At 38.9% G+C, this 23,133-nt stretch overlaps 1 protein-coding gene across 1 annotated transcript; it reads right to left on the reverse strand.

The window, feature by feature from the left end:
• Positions 1-6,259: 6,259 nt before the first annotated feature.
• Positions 6,260-12,070, reverse strand: LOC112040909 (uncharacterized). The gene is made up of 2 exons (XM_065780964.1): positions 10,121-12,070; positions 6,260-10,054 (listed from the first exon to the last, which is right to left on the reverse strand). Exons 1-2 carry the CDS (start codon positions 12,068-12,070, stop codon positions 6,743-6,745), a joined length of 5,262 nt encoding a protein of 1,753 aa, XP_065637036.1. The 3' UTR covers positions 6,260-6,742.
• Positions 12,071-23,133: the final 11,063 nt, after the last annotated feature.

The raw sequence follows: 23,133 nt of genomic DNA on the forward strand, positions 1-23,133 counted from the left end.
AATTATTATTATTAATAACTTGCTTTCCAAATCCTAACTCATCCATGTGATTAACCAAAGAGGGTGTCATCATGTTTGAACTTTGGATTAATGAAAGCTATATTAACTTATAATTTTAGATATTGAGAAATCTAACACCCACTACAAAACTTAAAATTAAATCAAAAAGATAAATGATACTTATCTAATACTATTAGCAATGCTATGTTTCATTTGTTGCAACCATTTATCAATAACTATTTATTATATTCTTAACATATAACACAACAATATCACATATGATAACAGGGAAATATTTAACCATATAAATATAAAGATAAAGACAAGTCATCATAAATATAAGCAGAGCTTACATGCTTGTGACTGTAGAAATTATACTTAAAAAGTAATAATTCAAGAGAAACAAATATAATACATTTATCAATTAACAATTATATTATGTGCATATGTAATAAAAATCAACAATAAGATGTGAGAAATTTACATACTAAATTATATTATTCAAGAACCTCACAAGCAATTAGGATGCTCTCCACAGCTGGTCAGGATTAATAAGAGCTTTCTTTCCTCTTCTCACACCCCTTGCAAGTGTGGCCTTGACAATATTTATAATATTCAGAAAGGACATGACCAACCATAAAATCATTTCTATCGCAATAACAATTCATGTAACAGATATGTTACATTCATTAATAATCAACTTCATTAATTAGATTCATTAATGAATAAGTTCATTAACGTGTCATTACTTTTGTAACTTCATAGTAACGCATGGATTCATCTATCGTTCATATCCAGAATTACTATAATGACAACAATTCTTATAGGAGGCCAAGTTATTGGTAATGACACGATAGATTTATTAAGGCCAACACTCAACGTGCATGAATTTTATTATGGAAGGACTTCCAAGATTATTATGCACTAACCATCAAAAGACTAGCCCTTATTGTCTTTCATAGTCTGAGCAATTTTAACTTGCACCTCATTTCCATCATGGTCCAACAATTTACCTATAAGAATAGGTTACATCATGATGGATATGGTCAAGTCAATGACTATAAAGAAATGATTCATAATCTTAGTCTACAATATCAAGTAGACATATTTCAATATTCTAATATTTTACATCATAAAAATATTGCAAAATTTCACAAGAAATTTTGAATAATTAATTATTGACAATAGAGACATCATAAAATATCATGTTGGGCCACGTTATTCTAACAGTGTGCATCTTTCCATCGAAATCCTATTTCTAACAATCAAACAAACCTTAATTCCAAATCATAAAGGAAAATAGAGATATTAAAAATCACAAAAATGCAAAAGAAAATGGAGAACTTACCTTGCTCAAAGGATTCCTGAGCTTGTGTATATATGTGTGTGCGCGCGTTAACTTGGTGTGACTAGTATATTGCTTAATTTGCCATGTAAGCACTATAAAGACACCCACAAAAGCAATAAGTGCTTGTATTAAGTTCATATAAACATTGAGACTTTTTTAAAAAGTTTAAGAAATAAATTAAAATAATCGAAAATTTATAGACGAAATTGAATTATATAATTCAGACACCATAAACATATTTTGACCTCAACCAAAAAAAAGTAATATATACATGATAGATATCCCTCCTTTAGATTATAGTATTTTATAGTATTTGTATTTTGTTAAACTGAATAAACTTGATCAAAGCAAATGATGAGAAAAGTTAAGCCGTGGAGCCCATAAGCCAATGATACCTTCTTTCGGCAACTTATCCGTTTGGAAGCGCTTGAATTAGCGGATAATGGAGTCGGTTGGTTAGTTAGATTAGGTTGGAGTACATATGATTGCATGTACCATCATATGAATTTAAAGTATTAGTATATGATGGGGGCAGAGAGAGACGGTGAGATGGAAAAGTTCAGAACTCAGAAGGTCCACAACTTTCGATCATAAAATTGGAGTACATAAATAAAAGGCCAAATTTTAATTTAAATACTTTAAATTTGGGTTAATTATCATTTTTGTTTTTAAAATTTAGTATGTGTTTAGATTGGGATGGAAAATTAAAATTATTTTACTATTTAGCTTATTTTTGCTACTATTCAGCTTTTTTTTACTACTATTTATGGCTCCATTATACTTTTTAGTACTATTCATGGGCTCTATTGTACTATTTTAACTAATTTTTACTTTTATTTATAGTACTTAAGTTTTCAGTTTTAGCAAAATAAGCGGTATCCAAATACACCATAAATTAATATTTATGATAATTGATAATTTTGTCCATTACCGTCCGTAACATTGTCGTAAAGTTTAGTAAAATTACGTCATATCACATATAAAATTGTCATAGAGTCTAGTAAAACGACATCATATCACATATAAAATTGTCGTGAAGCTAAGTAAAACGACGTCGTATCGCATATGTGAATAATATCCATTCTATAAACACTAATGAATTGAAAAATCAATTTGACAAAATTGTTAATGTAGGGTTCAAAATCTTTACGTAAACCCAAAGACAATTAATTTGTAGAGTATGGGTCAAAGAACTAGAATTAGCAAGGGACTAATAACAATGGATTACCACTCTTTTTCCACCCCCTCTTTCAGTTTCCATCCCTCTCTATTATATAGTCACTCTCACCCTCATCTCCATCGTCCACGTGCTCCTCATCCATGAATTTGCTTAAGTACCTGTCACGTCAGGCAGCTTCTTTTCATCTCTGTGTGAGTGGCGGTAGGTTATGAGGCACTGTTCAGAGGTCTTTTCCACATAAATGCGGCCAGAAAAGCTGTTGCAATGCATTGAATACGGTGGCAGCAGCTTTTCCCTCAGATATTTCCTCATCCTTATCGTTCCTGAATATGCTTTGAGCTTATCTTGATCAGGTGGAGTCCTCGGACGGTCAATCAGGCTTTTCCCCTACTCAAATAGTCTCCGATATCATATCAGGGTAAAACATCTTCCTCGGACAGGAGATGTCCTCCTCGGACTGGAGACATCCTCCTCGGATGGCGATGATTCTCTACCAAGAGGATTCCACTCCACCCTGGGCCTTGCATTCTCCGCATCCTTCTCTTCAGATGTGAAACAGTTCTCTCTTGGGTATTCGGCCCATTAACTTGGGCCTAACCCCCTTATCCCCCACAATAGCCCCTCAAAATTTTATTTTTTCCCACGCAAACGGGGAGAAAGAATAAGATTTTGATTTGGTACGCGGGAATGAGTGGATAAAAATGAAAATAAACTAAAACAAAAGAAACCAACAGAAGTAAAAAGTCATAAACGCCCCTGTTTACGCGTGTGAGATTGTGGAGACGCGCGCCTCATTATTACCACTGTAAATCTCTCCTTCCCAAAGTAGCGCGTCAACTACTTCAGGCGGCTGTGTCCGTTGCATCCAACGGTGGATTATTGATCAAACGGGTAGGGTTCGCCCTCGTAATTCGAGCGAGATGAATGATACCGCTCCATTTGTCCCATATATAAACCTCTGTAGGCAGTTACTTTTCTTACTTTACACACTTTCATAACACTCAGAGCATTCTCAGAGCCTCCGGAGAGTTCCCTTCTTCAAAAGTACTTTACGCCCACTCGGATCTCTGCGTTTTTTGCCTTCAGGATCCCACCCCAAATTACATTTCGAGTTAAGGAATTCGCTTTACCCGTGCTAGTGTAAGTCTCGGTGTCTCCTGAACCTTTCTTTCCTTCTCGGCTACCATTTCCATCCATTAACAGCATCTTCCTCACTGTTTCATTCAGTCTTTTAGGAATGGATAAATTCCAATATCTCGTCGATAGTCTGGCGTTGATTGAGGAGTTCAAGAGAACCCACCATATCCCACAGGGGGTAAATCTGAGGTATTGCCCCCCGGAGGGACTACTATTAGCCCGACAAGAAGGAGAGGTCATAATTCTTATGATCGCCTTCATTGAAGGGGGAATGACCCTTCCTATGGGTCCCGTGACCCTAAACTATCTTCGTAATCATAGGCTCTCTCCCGATCAGTGCGCGCCCAACACCTTTAAGATTTTAGGGGCCTTTGATGCCATAAATGAACAATTAGGCCTAGGGCTAACTTGGCACGACTTAGTATACCTGTATGAGTGTCGTGGCCAGAAAGGAAGGGGTTATTACCTTAAATCCCGCTCCGATGTCGTGAGGCTATTCTCCTGCCTTCCTAAATCCAATAAGGGGATGAAAGACGATTATCTGATCGTCTCGGGCGCATGGCACAACGATCTACACTGCCCGACCGAGCCAGGAGAGCCAGGTGTACCTTCTCGGACTCAGGGTCTTTAACCATGGTCTTAGGGCTTTCACTTTCAGCAGTTAATCCTTGGTCTATTCTTACATCTGATTTCTGATCTGATCTGGTGTGTTTGTTTTACAGATAAGATACATACTGCTCCTCGGCTGAGCCTTACCAACGTGCCTGCCCTCAACTATCTACTGCGCTCGGAGATTTACGTCAGCGAAGACGGACAGTTGAGGTCCGTTCCCCTCATACACGGTTACACCCCCAAGAAAGCAGACGTCCAACCATCGGGGAACGCAATTACTCAGGGCGATTATAGGTTGCAGCGTATAGACGTTGCCCGGAAGAATTTTTTAGCGCCCTACGACCTTGCACCGGTTCCACACCCTAATCCCCAAGGTGTTCCGCTGCTCGTCCGACCAGTTCAGCAAGTTCCCTTTGCACAACCGGCCGTGAGAGAAAGGGTCGGCTCATCGTTCGCCTCCTTAGACGCACAAATCAACAAGTTCAAATTTGAAGGGGAAAGTGAAGGAGGTATCCACATAATCCCTTCGGACTCCGAAGAGGAACTTGACAGACAGTCTTGCGTCCGACCTCCACTCTTGCTGACTACAGTCCCCGAGGACTCTTCAGAGGAAGAGATGTCCGACCTGAGGCTACTCCTAAAGAGAAGGAGTAATAAAGTTGAAGCCAAAGGGACGGGGACTTCTCGCCCTGCGGTTAATCTGCCTCCTCCTCCTCCAGCCCCACAGGTTCCTGATCCGGCTCTTAAACCTATACCGGATCTAAAGAAAAAGAGGCCGATGGAGCCTGAGGACAAGGAGAAGGGGTTGCCACCCAAAAATAAGCAACAGAAGGTGGTCAAAGAGCCCCACAAAAGAGGGCATCCTCGGTGGAGAGTAGAGAGGAGCCTCCACTGGCCGAGGTGCGCCGAGGACAACGCATATGGTCCCCTCGGCTAGAACTCGACGGAGTTCCCTTCCCCTGGGAAACCTCGGTCAGAAACTACGACGGGGGTCGTGTTGCACTGATAAGCGAGGTGCTGCAGCAACCTCTACTTCTGCCCCGAGACATGGATTCATATAGGCGTTTTAGCCAATATGAACTCTTCATGTCCTTGAAGAGGGATTTGGCCATGGTAAGTATACCCCTTTCACCCCTTGGCTATAATGTGGATTTTCTATGCTTGTATGCTAACACTGTTACTTTGTTCAGATCACCCAGCAGGTCTTTGTGGCTGAAGAATGGAATCGCAAGACTCATGTGGAAGCCCAGGCCGAGGCCCAGGCTAGGTCCGAGGCAGAGAGAGCCTTGGATAGCCTGAAGGGAGAGATCTCTAAGCTCTCGGAGCAGCTAAAAGGAGTAGCCCAAGAAAGGGATAGCCTTGATGCTGGTCTCAAGAACGCTGAGTCCCAGGCCGAGTCTCAGCGCAGGCAGCTAAGCGAAGCCCAGAAAAATCTGGCAGCGGAAAGGGAAACTACCAAGGCGCTTCATGCCGAGCTGCTGAAGGCTAAAAAGGCTGCCGAGGAAGCTCAGAGGGACGCCCAGCTGGCTAAGGAGGCCACTGAAGCTGAGAAGAGGGCGTCCTATCAGTTGGGGGTGGAGACAACAGAAAGAGGTCTCACCAAGTAATTCGCCTCAGTTGCTCGGGATTACTGCGACCTGACTTGGGGCAAAGCACTGGATGCTGCTGGAGTGCCCCTCGACTCAAATCTTAGACTGGCAGAAAATATCTTTTATGGCGAAGATATTCGGCAGTATCCAGATGATGATGTCCCCCCTGCACAACTCCCAGAGGCATCTGAGCTGCCCTTGATTGAGCCAAATCCCTCGGTTACCCTCGAGCCTAACCAGGGTCTTCCACTGCCAGGTGATCAGGTCTCTTCTACTGAGCCCCAGCAAGACAAGGGTGAATTTTTGGCAGAAGAGAAACTACCCTCGGATCCTCCTCGTGAAGTCCCAACTTAGACTTAGCTTTTTTTTTTTTTTTTTTTTTTTTTTATTTGTAGTTGAGAGAATTGTAAACTATGATTTCTATGAATGAATTAGTTTTTTTTTGGATGCTGATGTTCGCAGTTTAATATGATTTTCTCGTGTCACATAATTACTTTGCCTTGCAAACAATTCATACAATCAATATCGCGTCCGAAAAAGACTTTTCATAACCGTTAACATTAAAGAAGAAACCTGTTTAATGCTGCATATAAAGAACAACGGATACAATCTTTTGTAAATATACTTAGGAAAGTTCACAGAGGCCAGAAAGTAATGTTAACCAAATAAAGTGTTAACTAATCCGAGATCATCTGGTCCGAGGACTACAGGCATGATCAGATTTAAGTTTAAACACTTAGAGAACGATTAAACAGTGTTAACTAATCTGAGATCATCTGGTCCGAGGACTACAGGCATGATCAGATTTAAGTTTAAACACTTAGAGAACGAATAAACAGTGTTAAGTTATTATAAATAGACATGAAAAGAACTCTATTAATAATAATACCTCTTGAGGTTATTTACATTCCAGGGGCGGGGTATCACATGACTATCCAAGTCCTCTAGAAAGTACGCTCCAATGCCTGCACACGACGTGATGCGATATGGTCCTTCCCAATTTGGTCCTAATTTTCCCCAGGCTGGGTTTTTCGTGGTGCCGACAACTTTCCTGAGCACCAAGTCACCGGGTTCTAGGGGTCTTAGCTTGACCTTGGCGTCGTAGCCTTGTCTAAGCTTTTGGTGGTAGTGAGCCAGCCGGACCATTGCATTTTCTCTCCTCTCTTCGATTAAATCCAATCCAGCTTCTAAAAGTTCACCATTGTTGTCCGGGCAGAACAAACTGGTTCTCAGGGTTGGGAAGTTAGCTTCTAAAGGAATGACAGCTTCAGACCCATAAGTCATTGAGAAAGGGGTCTCCCCAGTAGATCTGCGAGGTGTGGTTCTGTAAGCCCAGAGCACGTGGGGCAGCTCTTCAACCCATCTTCCCTTCGCGTCATCCAACCTCTTCTTTAAGCCACTAACTATGACTTTATTGACCGCTTCGGCTTGCCCATTGCCTTGGGGATAGGAGGGAGTCGAGTATCTGTTTGTGATGCCCAGTTCGCCACAATAAGTCCGGAACGAGCTACTGTCGAACTGTAAGCCATTGTCCGAAATGAGGGTATGCGGAACTCCGAAGCGAGTTACAATATTCTTCCACACAAATTTTTGCACATCCACATCTCGGATATTGGCAAGAGGCTCAGCTTCTACCCACTTCGTGAAATAATCGGTGCCCACCAGGAGAAACTTCCTGTTCCCTGCAGCTTTAGGGAATGGACCCACGATGTCCAAACCCCATTGGGCAAATGGCCATGGGCTGGATAAAGGGTTGAGGATTCCCCCCGGCTGATGTATGTTTGGTGCGAACCGCTGACATTGATCACATTTCTTCGCGTAGTCGCGAGCTTCTTCTTGCATACTCGGCCACCAATATCCCTGGGTAAGGGCCCTGTGGGCCAACGATCTGCCTCCGGTATGACTCCCACAAATCCCTTCGTGCAATTCTTCTAGTAACGATTCAGTCGCTTCTGGGTGAATACACAGCAGATATGGCCCTGAGTAGGAACGTTTGTATAACTTTTGGTCTTCGGACAACCAGAATCTGGCAGCCCTCCTTCGGATCTTGTCAGCCTCCTTTCGCTCCTCCGGCAAGATGTCATCTTTCAAGAATCTGATTATGGCATCCATCCAGCACGGACTCTCCCGAATCTGGTGTACTTGGATTGCTTCTCTTCCTATCCCAGTGGGCTCATGAAGATCCTCCACGAGGATGGTTCTCGGCAGATCCTGATCCGAAGAGGTGGCTAACGTAGCCAAGGAATCTGCATGTGCATTGCTACTTCTGGAAACATGGAGCAAGCTAAAAAATTCAAATTCCCCTTGAAGATGTTTAACTCGGCTCAAATATCCTTGCATCCTTTCGTCCTTGGCTTCAAACTCTCCTTGTACTTGGCCCACAACCAATCTTGAGTCCGAGAACACGTTCACGGCCTTTCCTCCCATTCTTCGGACCATAACCATTCCCATCAATAGGGCTTCGTACTCGGCTTCATTATTAGTCGCTCCAAAATCTAGCCTTAGCGACTTTTCAATGATAATTCCCTCCGGAGATGTCAAGACCAGGCCTACTCCAGAACCTTTCCTGTTCGCAGCACCATCTACGTATAACTCCCAGTGAGCAGGGTCTTGTTGAGAAACCATGCCAACCGATTTTTCATCCATGCTCGGCATTACCGCTACATCTTCCATACTGGGCTCCGTAAATTCGGCCACCAGATCCGCAAGGACCTGGCCTTTGACTGACGTGCGAGGCATGTACTTGATATCGAAAGCCCCTAGAATGGTGCCCCACTTGGCTATCCTCCCTGTGTAATCGGCACTTCGAAGTATTGTTTTAAGTGGAAGTTGCGTGAGCACGACGACAGTATGGGCTTGGAAGTAGTGAGGCAATTTCCGCGTTCCAAGCACTACGGCCAAGATGGCCTTTTCCAACGGCAGGTATCTGATCTCGGCTTCATGCAACGACTTGCTTACACAGTAGACCGGCCTCTGTACACCTTGATCAACTCTTATCAGTACTAAACTTACAGCATGAGGGACCACTGCGATATAGGCAAACAAAACTTCGTCTGGCTCAGGGCTGGACATAATCGGCGGCCGAGATAAGTAATCCTTAAGCTGTTGGAAAGCTGAGACGCATTCTTCACTCCATTCAAAGTCCTTCCACTTTTTAGTCAGCGAGAAGAAGGGTTTGCATCGGTCCGCAGACCTGGATATAAATCGGTTTAAAGCAGCCGTCATTCCTGTTAGTTTTTGGACCTCCTTCGGATTCCGAGGAGGCTGTAGATTCTGGATAGCCTTTATCTGATCAGGATTGACCTCGATTCCCCTGTGCGTGACCATGTAGCCTAAAAATTTGCCGGAACCAACTCCAAACGAGCATTTCGACGCGTTCAAGCGCAACTTATGTTTCCTCAGAACTTCGAAAACCGTATCAAGATCCTTCAAATGCTCAGAAACAAGCTTGCTTTTAACCACCATGTCATCTATATAAACCTCAATGCTTTTGCCTAATTGTGATTCGAACATCTTGGTCATCATCCGCTGGTACGTAGAACCTGCATTTTTCAGACCAAAAGGCATCACTTTATAGTGGTAGTTACCAATGGGGGTAACAAAAGCGGTCTTCTCCTGGTCGTCTGGAGCAAGGGGGATCTGATGATACCCCTGAAAAGCGTCTAAGAAGCTCATCCGAGGATGGCCGACAGTAGCATCTACCAACTGATCAATCTTCGGCATAGGGAAGGGGTCCTTAGGGCAGGCTTTGTTTAAGTCCGTGAAGTCTACACAGACTCGCCACTTTCCACTTTTCTTCTTTACTACCACAGTATTCGCCAGCCATTCGGGATAAAAAATTTCTTTAATAGCCCCGGCCTGCTTGAGCTTTCGCACCTCCTCTCTGACTGCTTCGACGTGCTCTCTAGATGGCCTCCGAGGAGGTTGCTTCTTTGGTATACTCAGAGGGTTAACCCTCAAATGATGACAAATGAACTCCGGATCTACCCCCGGGGCTTCGTAGGTACTCCACGCAAATACGTCAATATTCTTTTTAAGGAACTCAACTAGCTCTTCTTTTTCTGGCTGAGGTATCTGGGATCCAACTTGGAAGTATCTTTCAGGATCAGCCCCAACCAAGACCCGCGCTAAGTCCTCACATTTTACACTTTCATCCTGCCCGCCGGCAGGCGACAACCGCCCCTTTAACTGCTATAGGTCTTTAACCGCCATTTCCGAAGGTTCATCCTCGGACCCGTGTCGTATGGCCGCTACCAGGCATTGCCTAGCCGAGGACTGATCTCCACGGATCTCACAAACACGCCCCTCGGAAGGATACTTGACCTTTTGGTGCAGAGTGGAAGAGACAGCCCCTAGCGTGTGTAACCAGGGCCTGGCTACAATTGCCGTATAAGGGGAGTAAACATCCACCACAACGAAATCCACCTCAACGATTTCCGAGCCCGTTTGCACTGGCAGCCGTATTTGCCCCTTCGGCATAACCATTCTTCCTTCAAAGCTAACTAAAGAGGAGCAATATGGAGTCAAGTCACTGGGCACGAGATTCAATCCCCTGAAAAGATCAGGATACATGATCTCCACCGCGCTGCCCTGGTCTACCATCACCCTCTTCACATCATACCCCCCAATCCTGAGGGTAACCACCAAGGCGTCCTCATGAGGTTGAATGGTCCCAGCTTTATCCTCGTCTGAAAAGCCTAGAACGAGGGGTACAGCATGCCCAGGGCTCTTCGGATTCTTATCTACATCTCCCACTGGCAACCGAGCCACGGACATGACCTTCGATGGCCGGGATCCTGTCCTTCCTGGTGCTGCAAAAATAACATTGATAACACCCAAAGGGGGTTTTGCAGAATCCCTTTTCTCGGCATCCGAAACTGGCTGTCCCCCTCTTCCGCTGGAGCGATGTAAAAGATGCTTCAATCTGCCCTCGCCGACCAGTTGGTCCAGATGGTCCCATAAGCTTCTGCAGTCTTCGGTCGTATGCCCGTGGTCCTGGTGGTACTGACAATAGACATTATGATTGCGTCTATCCGGATTCCCCACCATGTTATTCGGCCATGTGAAGAATGGTTCATTCTTAACCTTATCCAGGACTTGATGAACGGGTTCTTTGAACACGGTGTTAACTGTTTGGGCATTGGCTGAACCTGAGTGTCCAGCGAAATCTCTCCTCGGCTTATTATTATTGTAGCGATCCGACCTAAAGTCCTTCCTGTCCTGGGTGGTAGCCTTATCCTTACCCTTCTCCTGCTGCCTATCCTCTTCAACCCTCTTATACTTCTCAATGCGATCCATGAGCTGGCGCATGCTAACAACTGGCTTGCCGGACAAGGACGTTCTTAAACCATGATCAGTGGGGAGACCCAACTTGAACGTCTCCAAGGCCATGGCGTCGAAGTTGCCCTCCATCTCGTTAAACATCTCCCAGTACCTATCCGAGTACGCCTTCAGTGTCTCACCTTCACGCATGCTTAAGGACAGAAGAGAGGACAAGGGCCTGGGCACCCTTCGGCAGGTGACGAATCGCGAACCAAAAGCTTGAGTAAGCTCTTGGTAAGAATCGATGGAATCGGCCCTCAGGTTATCAAACCATCTCATGGCTACAGGACCCAAACTGGAGGGGAATACCTTGCACATCAGAGCTTCATCCCTGGCATAGACAGCCATTCTTTGGTTAAAATGGCTAACGTGTTCCACAGGGTCAGTTTTGCCGTTATAGATAGTAAAGGTTGGCTGGTTGAAATGCCGAGGCATCTCCGCTCCTTCGATCCTACGTGTGAAGGGTGACCTGGAAATCTGACTCAGGGCCTTACTCATGGCATCATTGCCCACCCCTCCATATGGTGGTCCTCGAGATCGCTTCTCACGAGGGTGCTCAGCTTCATACGAGAAAGTCTCACTGATTGGAGTTTGAGAGTTCTGCTCATAGGTAACGTCTTGCCCGTCGTCTAAGTCGTCATCAGGGTGTGGTACAGCGCGTTTCCTCTTCTCATAGCGTAACTCCCTCTTCAACCTTTCAATCTCTATTAGCATGCTGTTTTTCTCTGCATGGGGAACGCGACTTCCACTTCGAGGCTGGGTTCGCTCAGTGTGTGTAGTATGCACACTACCTTCACGGTCCTGCCTCCGCTCCAGATTAAGAAAAGGATCAATATGCTGTGAGGCCCCAGATTCTGCCGGTTGTTGCCCGTTACCAGCCATGACCACCCGCTGCTACTCTTCCCTTACGCTCAAACTCTTCCCATAGACGGCGCCAATTGTAGGGTCTTGTTTCTTGACGTAAACCCAAAGACAATTAATTTGTAGAGTGTGGGTCAAAGAACTAGAATTAGCAAGGGATTAATAACAATGGATCATAACCATTACAACTGTGCATTAATCAGTTTGAATACATTGATAGTTTGTTTGAAACACTCTCCTGTTTTTCTTTTCTCTCCTTTTTCTCCTTCCTCTTCTGGGGGCCTATTGACAGGTGCTCCTCTCTATTATATAGTCACTCTCACCCTCATCTCCATCGTCCACGTGCTCCCCATCCATGAACTTGCTCAAGTACCTGTCACGTCAGGCAGCTTCTTTTCATCTCTGTGTGAGTGACGGTAGGTTAGGATGCACTGTTCAGAGGTCTTCTCCACATAAATGCGGCCAGAAAAGTTGTTGCAATGCATTGAATACGGTGGCAGCAGCCTTTCCCTCAGATATTTTCCCATCCTTATCGTTCCTGAATATGCTTTAAGCTTATCTTGATCAGGTGGAGTCCTCGGACAGTCAATCAGGCTTTTCCCCTACTCAATTAGTCTCTGATATCATATCAGAGCAAAACATCTTCCTCGGACAGGAGATGTCCTCCTCGGACTGGAGATATCCTCCTCGGACAGCGATGATCCTCTACCAAGAGGATTCCACTCCACTCTGGGCCTTGCATTCTCCGCATCCTTCTCTTCGGATGTGAAACAGTCCTCTCGTGGGTATTCGGCCCATTAACTTGGGCCTGACCCCCTTTTCCCCCACAAATACTTTTTCAAATTTTTAAGGATTAAATTGCATCATTTTGAATAAAAGAAATCAAAATAGAATTTCAAAAATAGGAAATATTATCCATACTTCTTAATTTCTTAATTTAGTAATTCCATCACACTTTTTTTAAGAGAGAGTTTCAACCTATTACGTCCGCTCTTGATGATTACTCTTTTTCATCAAATTAAGACAGTAATTGGTTTTTGGTATAGGCGGGTATTGAATTTATGACTTGCCAAGAATTTTGTAACTCAACTGTTACTTCTTGTTGTTTTTAGTAGAGACTTTCATAGTTTCATAGTTCAAATCCACAACTACCAAATCCCCCCCTCCCCCAAAAAAAAAGCTTATAACTTATGTGTAGGGTCCTGTTTCTTGACGTAAACCCAAAGACAATTAATTTGTAGAGTGTGGGTCAAAAAACTAGAATTAGCAAGGGATTAATAACAATGGATCATAACCATTACAACTGTGCATTGATCAGTTTGAATACATTGATAGTTTGTTTGAAACACTCTCCTGTTTTTCTTTTCTCTCCTTTTTCTCCTTCCTCTTCTGGGGGCCTATTGACAGGTGCTCCCCTCTATTATATAGTCACTCTCACCCTCATCTCCATCGTCCACGTGCTCCCCATTCATGAACTTGCTCAAGTACCTGTCACATCAGACAGCTTCTTTTCATCTCTGTGTGAGTGGCGGTATGTTAGGATGCACTGTTCAGAGGTCTTCTCCACATAAATGCGGCCAGAAAAGCTGTTGCAATGCATTGAATACGGTGGCAGTAGCCTTTCCCTCAGATATTTCCCCATCCTTATCGTTCCTGAATATGCTTTGAGCTTATCTTGATCAGGTGGAGTTCTCAGATAGTCAATCAGGCTTTTCCCCTACTCAATTAGTCTCCGATATCATATCAGAGCAAAACATCTTCTTCGGACAGGAGATGTCCTCCTCGGACTGGAGATATCCTCCTCGGACAGCGATGATCCTCTACCAAGAGGATTCCACTCCACTCTGGGCCTTGCATTCTCCGCATCCTTCTCTTCGGATGTGAAACAGTCCTCTCGTGGGTATTCGGCCCATTAACTTGGGCCTGACCCCCTTTTCCCCCACATTATGCATACATATTGCTTTACTATCTAGTGGCAAACTGGCAATAGAGTTATGTAACTATATTTATGGCTTTTAGAATTAACTAACGAAATGAAAGGATGAAATTGAAAGTGATGGTATTATCACCAACGTTTAATATATAGCATTTTGTAAGCACATTATTTAATTGGATGTCTTTGCGAGAAATGCTATCTCTACAATATTTTCACAACAAATTCTAAATGACAAGATGTTATTGGTGAATAAAAAAATGATGTCAATAGTGAGCCTAGATTAAAACCAATAACAACTTGTCTTCTAGGATTTATTGTGAAAATATTGCAAACATGTGCATTTTGATTTATTGTGATAATATTGCTGAATTGATTGCAGTTATTGAATGAAACAAATTAGCCCATTAGTAAGGATACATCCCCCCAATACAATGTATGATATTGCAAAAAAACACTCAGTAACCTAAGTTTACATCTTAACGAATACACAGAGTTGTCCCAAGCACTTACAGCATAAATACGTAATTATATGGAAATGAGAAACTTTTGGTTTCATATTTGCACTTGTTTGATCTGGATTTCAGTAAATTTTACTACAGCTAGATGATTCCTCTAATTGTTTTTCCTGTTGAAAGAAGCTTTTGTATGGTTATAAAATCTTTAGCAGGAAAAATTCATTGATAATGACAGATTTGATGGAATGCTTTGGGTACCATACCTTCCTTGCCAACTCCTAAAAATTCAAAGGCTAGCTTCTGAAAGCTGAACTCCTAAAAATTCTTCTCAAATTCCAAAATTTGTGTACATTAAATTTTTGGCCATAGCATTTTCAATTATTTTTTTCATTTTAACAATTGTACTTTTGGAACTTTTACCATTCTCATTTTTTAACTTTAACTTTTTAACTTTTTTTATTCAATGGTTGAAATTGAAAGTTGTTGTTTTTTTTTTCTCAACCATCCATTGCTATTGCATCTGGTGTAATACCTATTATCCACCTTACCTTTTTTACTTACAATTGTCCTTGTGAGCATGCATATGGTGTGGGTTTTTTTTCTTTGAAATAAATGTGGGATTCGAATCCTCGACAATGGGCTTGATAGAGGGTGCTAGTACCACTAACCTAACAACTCGAACCCATGTGGTGTGGCATTTGTATTTGAGGCAATGGGTGTAAGAAATTTGGTTTAGTTTTAAGAGAAGATCAAAATTTCAAGCGCATTTTTTTTTCCTTTCTAGTTTAAGATCATTTATCCTAAGATGGATTTCTTTTATATTTTTCATTGGGGACTATTTACAATGTACCTTCGTGTGATAACGTTTGGTCTTTTGTGTGTTTCGCATCTGTGGTGAGGAATTTCTTTTGTATTATTCCTTAGGAAAAGAACTAATTCATTGGCTAATAAATATTACTCCAGGGAAAATCATTGAAAAGAAGTGCTTAAATTTGTACGTGTTCAAAAAAAAAAATTGTGGACAAATGTACTTTTGATACTTTGAAGTTTTAGCTCATCAATATCTCTTACGGTTTCAAATTTATTTCAACTAGCCGCGAACCCGCGCGTTGCGCGTGATAATTATTTTTATGGTGGTTTTATTAAAACAAAATTTACAATTTAAACTAATCTAATAATGAGTAATGTATTTCGTAATTATATTTTTATTTATTATAATAACAATCATAAATGTAATATAGGATCAATCCAAAACACCAAAAAAACATGCACTAAAAAAAAATTAATAAAACTTAACAATGATTAATTGAACCAATATTAGGATAAAATTTTGTTTTTGATAATCTATTAAGGTTATTTTCTTTGTAGAAATTATAATTTCGGCCACTCAAAACATATTATCAAATAAAAATTATTAGCAAAATCTAAGAATTAAATTTCTATACATGCATTGTTATAAAATAATAATAATTAAAATAAAATTGCAAAAGTTAAAATTTGTCACCTATCCGATTATTTTTGTTTGGCTAACCTTTCTTTTCTTTCATTTGGCTAACCTTTGCTTTTCTTTAAATAAATGGCATTATAAAGTACTTCTAGTACAACTATTAAGAGTACTTTGTTCATTACAAAGGATTAGAAAATAAACAAAAATTAGTAAAGTCTCACAGTTTAACATCTAAATTGAGCACTATAAAAATATGCTATGTAACAGAATAAATACCAAATTATCTAAATCATCTATGTAAAGAATAATATTATATTTGTATATGCTATATTTAATTCTTTAGAACGCAATAGGACAACATTTAACATTCAAAGAGAATAAATAAAAAAAAAAAAAAAAAAAAAAACAACAACAACAACGACAATTTAAAAAACTAAACTAAATCACAATTTAAAAAACTAAACTAAATTGCATTAACACAAAATAGAGTTTTAAAGAATATAAAAATTATCAACCTAAAGTAGAGATGCAAGAAAAATAAAAAAATCTACAAAAAATTGAGAGAGAGAGAGAGAGGGAACCTTTTTTTTGTGAGGGAAAACTATGCATGGAATAGAAGAGATAGTGACAAATTTATAGTAAGAATGTGTGAATAAGAAGAGACAAAAATAAAGGAAGATGAAGAGAAAGAGGAAGAATGATATTAATGTAGAGGGTAGTGGGGAGATGAAAAGGTAAAGGAGAGAGAAAGATTGAAGAAGTAGTGGGGAGATGAAATGGTAAGGGAGAGGGAAAGGTTGGAGAAGTGTAAATAAGTAATGGAAGTAAATAAATAAGTAGTATGCTGCATTTATAAGACTGAAAATTGTAAAAATTATTTTAAAATTGTAGGAAAATTATATTTTAAAAAAGAAAAGAAAAAAAAAAAGAATGACGTGGCAGCTGATGTGGCGCAACGTGAGAGTAGCAGCATTAAACGCTACGCTTCAGCTTTTAGTAATATATAGATTACTATATGAACTTTGTGCTTAAAGGCACAGAACTGCTCAATGAAATTCTCGATCGACATATTGCAATGTGGAATTTGAGGATTGCAGGTTATATAACTTTCGATGACAAGGAATCCCGAAGACCATGCAGAGCATCGTTTTTTTTTACTCGGTTAAACCCCAGACCCATGTAACACGCCCACATCACACTGATCGGGTTATATTTTGTGTTGTGGAACTAGCTTATCAGTGGTTATGCAAGGAATGGCAGGATGGCTTTTTAATACGATGCTTGAGTTGAATGTCACGTCAACAAGAGATCATGCCTTGCACAGATGATTGAAGCATTGTCACCTGTTAGCTGCTGATAGGCAGGTATTATATTCGTTCCAATACAGATATGGTAGGAAATGAAATATCAATAAAATGTGTACCGACCTATATTAACCATTTTGACCATTCGATAGCTGTTTGGAAATGTAGGAATAAGGCCATGCTTGAAGGGAAGGTTGTCAATACTTCTCAGCAAGCACATGGTCATGATCTATTAAGAAGCAATGGCTGGGAAATGGGAATCATTCTCTAAGAATCTGTAAACGTTCTGTTTGCAAATGAGCTCAATTTGTTGATTGCAATTGTACATACTAGTAGCTCTGAGGTTTGCAGCCTTTGTTGTGGAAACTGGAAAGCAAACACCAAGCTTGGAGACACAAGCCGTTAAGAAAAACATTGCTGGCTGTGCCGCTTGTGATTCTCTATGCTCTTAGCTTTGCTAATTCTGCAGCTTCGTCTTTGATGCACATCGTATGTATTAATGACAAGTTTCAAGATTTAACAGCTCACAAAATATAGCTATGGATGCGTTTCGCCAACCACCATTTTGACTAATTCGTTGATAATTGCTCTTTAAAACTTTGCTTAAAGAAAATTTGGACAGCATTGCACATTGAGCTTGAAATCATAGTTTTAAGAAGTACCACTATGGTAAATAAATTTTACTTGCTAGTAAGACCATCATCACCTTTTTTTTTTTATCATTCAGAGATTTTTTCTTGATAATGAATGCATGGCCTGTATATCGATTCTTATCTATTTGGTTTGAAACCTCCTACCAGCATATTAAACTGATAACATGACATATGGTGGAGTTATGGCTACCTTCAGTTGTAAACTTTCAAGCAAAGTTTGCATTGGTTTTTCGTTTCGGCCTAAAGGAGGCTCACCTACCATTTGGATGTGCTACACTATTGAGAACATTGAACAACAAAGCATTTTAACTCATTTTGCAAGTTTGGTAATTACATTTTACAATATTTTTCTTGTCTTCATTTCATGTTTTGTGTGTGTGTGTATATTTCACCATACACTTATTTGGTGGCCTATGCATAATTATAACATATTCATAAAAAACAACAATGTATAAGTATAACATCAAAAGCCTTTCTCCTGCATTTGACATCTAAAATATGCACTCTTAAGTCCTCGAATCAAAGATTTATCATTATGACAATTACATATGAATGCTGGCCCTAAAATTCACAATTGGAAAGCTATATGAAATATGATGACAGACAAACAATTATTGCCTCGCCTGTTGTCCTCAAAGTGAATATTGAAGCTGACATCTTTTTATAAAGATTGGTCAATATCTTATATTTAGATGTATGGTTGTTTTCTATTAAATTATTGTTTAGCTACATTGTATTGTCAACGGAAAATATACAAAGCTATGGAGGGGTAGTTCTTCCTCTTACTGAAATCCATCTTTTGCTAGACTCTTTGAGTTTTGACATATCAAACATTAATTTCAAGATTCTTATTAATACAAATAAGTTGAAGGTGCATTTGTCGTATGGTTTTGTTTTCAGCTAATAAACTAATTTTATTAGCTAAAAACATAATGGCTCAAAAGCTCTTTGTAGTGGAAGGTTCAAAAGCTCTTTGTGGGATCATGTTATAAATCATTGGTATCTTGTGAATCTTATTATAGGCTACATCAGCATAAGATTGTCTCTTCCTTTATAGGATGCCTTAGAACATTTATTTAATTGTTTTCAGTTAAATTCCTTAATATTTGTTGGTATTTCAGAAGTTTTAACATATGAATTTTTGAGATATTATTTTGCAATATTGAAATTATTTGATAGATTTCCACGACTATAGTGATAAATTATTTCTTTTAAAGGTATCACTATAGTCACATTTTTTTTTTTTTTTGTTGTTTCTATAATTTGTCGGTTTTGACTATTTTGATTCTTTAATTTTTTTTGTCATTTTGGAAGTTTAAACATCGATATTTTTGGGTTCTTTTTTTTTTTTTTGGTGGTAATATCTAAAACAATATGGCAGATTTCAACGGTTATAACCATAGATCATTCTTTTGAAAATAACACATTTTTCTCTTATGTTTCTCTATTGTGCAGTCACATATATATTTTGTTTTGTTTCAATAATTTCTAGATAGTGAATCTTTTGATTTTTTTAATATTTTTTGGCATTTTGAAAGTTTTTATATCTGAATTTTTTATTTATTTATTTATTTTTTACAATATCTGAAAACGTCTAGCAAATTTTTTGCGGGGCATTGCACATTCAAGCAATGGATTCTTTATCAAACTGAAACATAAAAGACCGGAGTAATTTATGTGATGGTATAGTTTCATAATTAAGTTAGGATTTTATAAAAATTATTTTAGTCTGCTACACAAATAGGTAGGTAGGTTCCCGTGCGTAGCATGAGTTTGCAACTAGTTTATTCTAATGCCCATGAATTTCGTCTTTGAAGAGAGCTTGGATTCATGGGTAACAAAAGTTCTATGCCATTTGAAAGGGGATAAATAAAACAAAAATAAAAGGAACATGTGGCTGAATATTTAGGCTTAAAAACAGATTTTATTTCTTATTTTTTATTTTTTTATAGAGGAAATACATCAATTTCATTTTACCAGAAAGGCCAAATTGGCTTGAACTACATGAAAAATATATGGTGGCACATCTTTCATCCAGACAAGTAATTGGGCGATAGAATCCTTCAAGCAAGTGAGTGTGCAACAACATTCCCTTGACAATAAACATGAGAAAAACTGATACAAGAGAAATAACAAGCCAGGAGTTTTGCATCTAAAATTAAATGACCAGGCAATTCTTAGGATGGATTAGAGTTTATAAGATCTTTAAAATTAATTTTTGAGTTACCCTTAACAATTGATTGTTTGATACTCGCTTCTAGTGCAAATTCTATTGCTCTTCTAGCTACCAAAGCTTCAACCTGTGCTATTGTACTTGGAGGGGGGATTTGTTGAGTTAGAGAAGCTATAACTAGACCTTAAAGTTTTCAAATACTACCCAATCCCTACTTTGTTCTCCCCGGAAAAAGTTGCTCCATCGAAGTTAACCTTGAAATAGTTTTAGCTGATGAGCATGATGGACCCTTTTCTAAGATAGGAAGGATCAAATTGTATCCGAGGAATAGGGGTTCGACTAGGCATTCTACCTTGTGAATCAGAACCAACCACCACTGTAAGTTTAGTGGTTTACATTGAACATGTTGTCTTATGGTGATCTTTGTTGGAAAATATGGCTAAATAAATAAGTTTTGATTCAACAATATAAACCTAAAAAAATTAGCAATAATAGAAAAATAAATAGATAGAGTTAGAAATATCTCACAAACTATAGAATCATGCAAATAGTGTTGTCCTTAAAGGTTGATTCGTGCAACCTGAAGTAGATCTTGATGCGAATGGCTCTCTTGGCTGAACAACCCCCTAGGATTAGGTTATAGACATTTCTTCAAGTTTGGATGCACACCCAATCAAGAAGAACAAACAACAAACTTATTTGTTGTCTTTAAACCAAAACAAAAGCTGAAATTTTTGTAGGAAAAGAGAAAAGAATAGATGAGATGAGAGGCAAAGAGGTGTGGTTGGAGAAGAGAAATAACAGAAGAGAAAAGAAAGAAGCTTAAGGTTTTATAAGCCAACACATAATAAAGACCAATGGGCTGCCTAATCCAATGGCCATTATGCAAATTTGTGCCCAACAGGTAGGGGTGGTAAAATTTTACACCATTTGCGATTTCGACACGACATGAAATTAGCAGGTTATGGGTTAAGGTTCGGGTTTGTGTCATATTTGGGTTGACATGACTAACCTGTTTAATAAACGTGTTGGGTTCTTGTCCAACCTATGGAACTTGTTTGATCCGTCTAATACATTTAATTAAATGATATTTTATCAGTATACCCTTTAAACCTTACGTATAAAAACTTATTAGTTGTTGTGATTTTTTTTTTTGACATATTGTGATTGATTATTTGTGATATTGAGATATCTGATTATTTTGTGATGCGGTTGCTTGTTAGTTCTAAATTTTATATGAAAAAAAAATATTTGCTTGATTTTTCATAATTCAAATCAATTTGGTTAATACTAATATTTGTATTTTTTTTTTTCGCTTTGATAAAATCTGATAAATGGGTCGACATGACTAACATGTTTAATAAGAGTGTAGGGTTAGTGTTGACCCATATCGTTGAATACTCGCGAGTCAACACAATATGAATTCAAAACAACACAAATTGCCACCTCTAGCAGCATGTAGCTCATTAAATGCTCAACAGGCTACTTGGGTAATGCCCAACGGGCTAATCCAAATTTGTGCTGAAAAGAAAGAAACGATAAAAACAATAAAGCCCAAGAGTGATAGGAACAAGCCTAAACCCAAGTCCAACACCTAACCCATAATTTTTTAAGTTACTGTCTAAGTTGTGCAATGATAAATAAGTAGGAACTATTAGACAATTATAGAGTTAGACTCTTTTAACCAAGCTATTAAATAATCAAACTTACCATCCACATACCTTTCTTTACTAAGGTTATTCCATAAGTGGGTTGACACTTTATACAAGCCATGTGTCACTAGAGTTCATAAGAGCTCTAAAGACCTACCCAACTCTCACAGGAAGTGACACATCAAATAAATCCATTGCAATTTGTTCTTAGTTTACATATTCCAAAAAATGAAGAACACCAAATATGTGGATTGTGTATTCATGAAATCTTATCAAGTTTCTAATTATAATCAAACCAAATATGCATGGTATCATTACATTCTCAAACATCCAAATGTCTAGGCATCATATTCTAAAATTTTAAAATTTAGAATTATATTAAATTCCCCAAAGTAAGAGTCATAATCTTTTCACTCAAGTAAGTGAAAAGGAATATATATTAAAAAAATAAAATAAAAAAAGAGTACTCTCTCTCTCGCGTGTGGCTTTCGTTGAAAACATTTTCAGCTGTTTTTTTTTTTTTTTTTTTAATGGTCGGAGACTTTGTTGTTAATTATATCCAATAAACGTGGTTGTTCTATTTGGGTATTTGGCAGGATAAGAATGAGTCACACTTCACATCACAAAGAATATTCGATTAATTGGAATATCAGAGCCAGTGTTAGTGTCGGTCTGGTCGTTCCTTCTAAAGTACACGCGAACTCCAAAGAGATTTTTTATTTTTATTTTCTAAAACATGAACCAATTCGTAAGCACATTCGTATAGAGCTTAACTGTTCCAGGACGTTATAGAAATTAGATATTTGAAGAAGATTTGAAGTTCATGTGAATGCATAGGTCATCACTCATCACTGATACTCATGCTCCTTTTTTTTTTTTTTTTTTAATACTTTTCTTTCTTCAGTTTTGGTTTTGGTGGGTTAATAATTAATGGTTCACGTTATTACTGCTCTACAGTCTACATCCACATCCACGTCCATGCTAATTCCACCTTCTAGGCTCCACCAAACCGAATAGCCTGTTTATATTCATGACCCCATGGGCCATGTCGTATAGCTCCACCCCGTGACAATGGGGACCACTTTAATTTTTTTTTTTTAAAGAATATAATACAAAACTTACTTTATACTTTATCAAAATTTATTTCATCCTTCTAATTTTATTTTTTTCATTTTTGTCAAGTTTATTTAATTAAAATAAAACCTCTCCATCAAATTTTGTAAAATATTGTCGGCAATTGTCTAAATTTTTATTTATTTTATTCAATTTTTTTAAATTAAAAAATCAAATTAGTGATTAAAAAATATGTTCCAGACTATAAAAAAAAAAAAAAATTAGAAAGTTGACAAAGATGCCTTAATTGAATAAACTGAAAATTTAGAAAACTGAAATAAATGAAACCAAAGTTAGTAGATTAAATTGATGTAAAATTTAAAGAGTGAATTTTGCATTTTAATATTAATA

This window comes from Quercus suber, unplaced genomic scaffold (assembly GCF_002906115.3).
Source record: "Quercus suber isolate HL8 unplaced genomic scaffold, Cork oak 2.0 scaffold_252, whole genome shotgun sequence".
Classification (NCBI taxonomy): Eukaryota; Viridiplantae; Streptophyta; class Magnoliopsida; order Fagales; family Fagaceae; genus Quercus; species Quercus suber.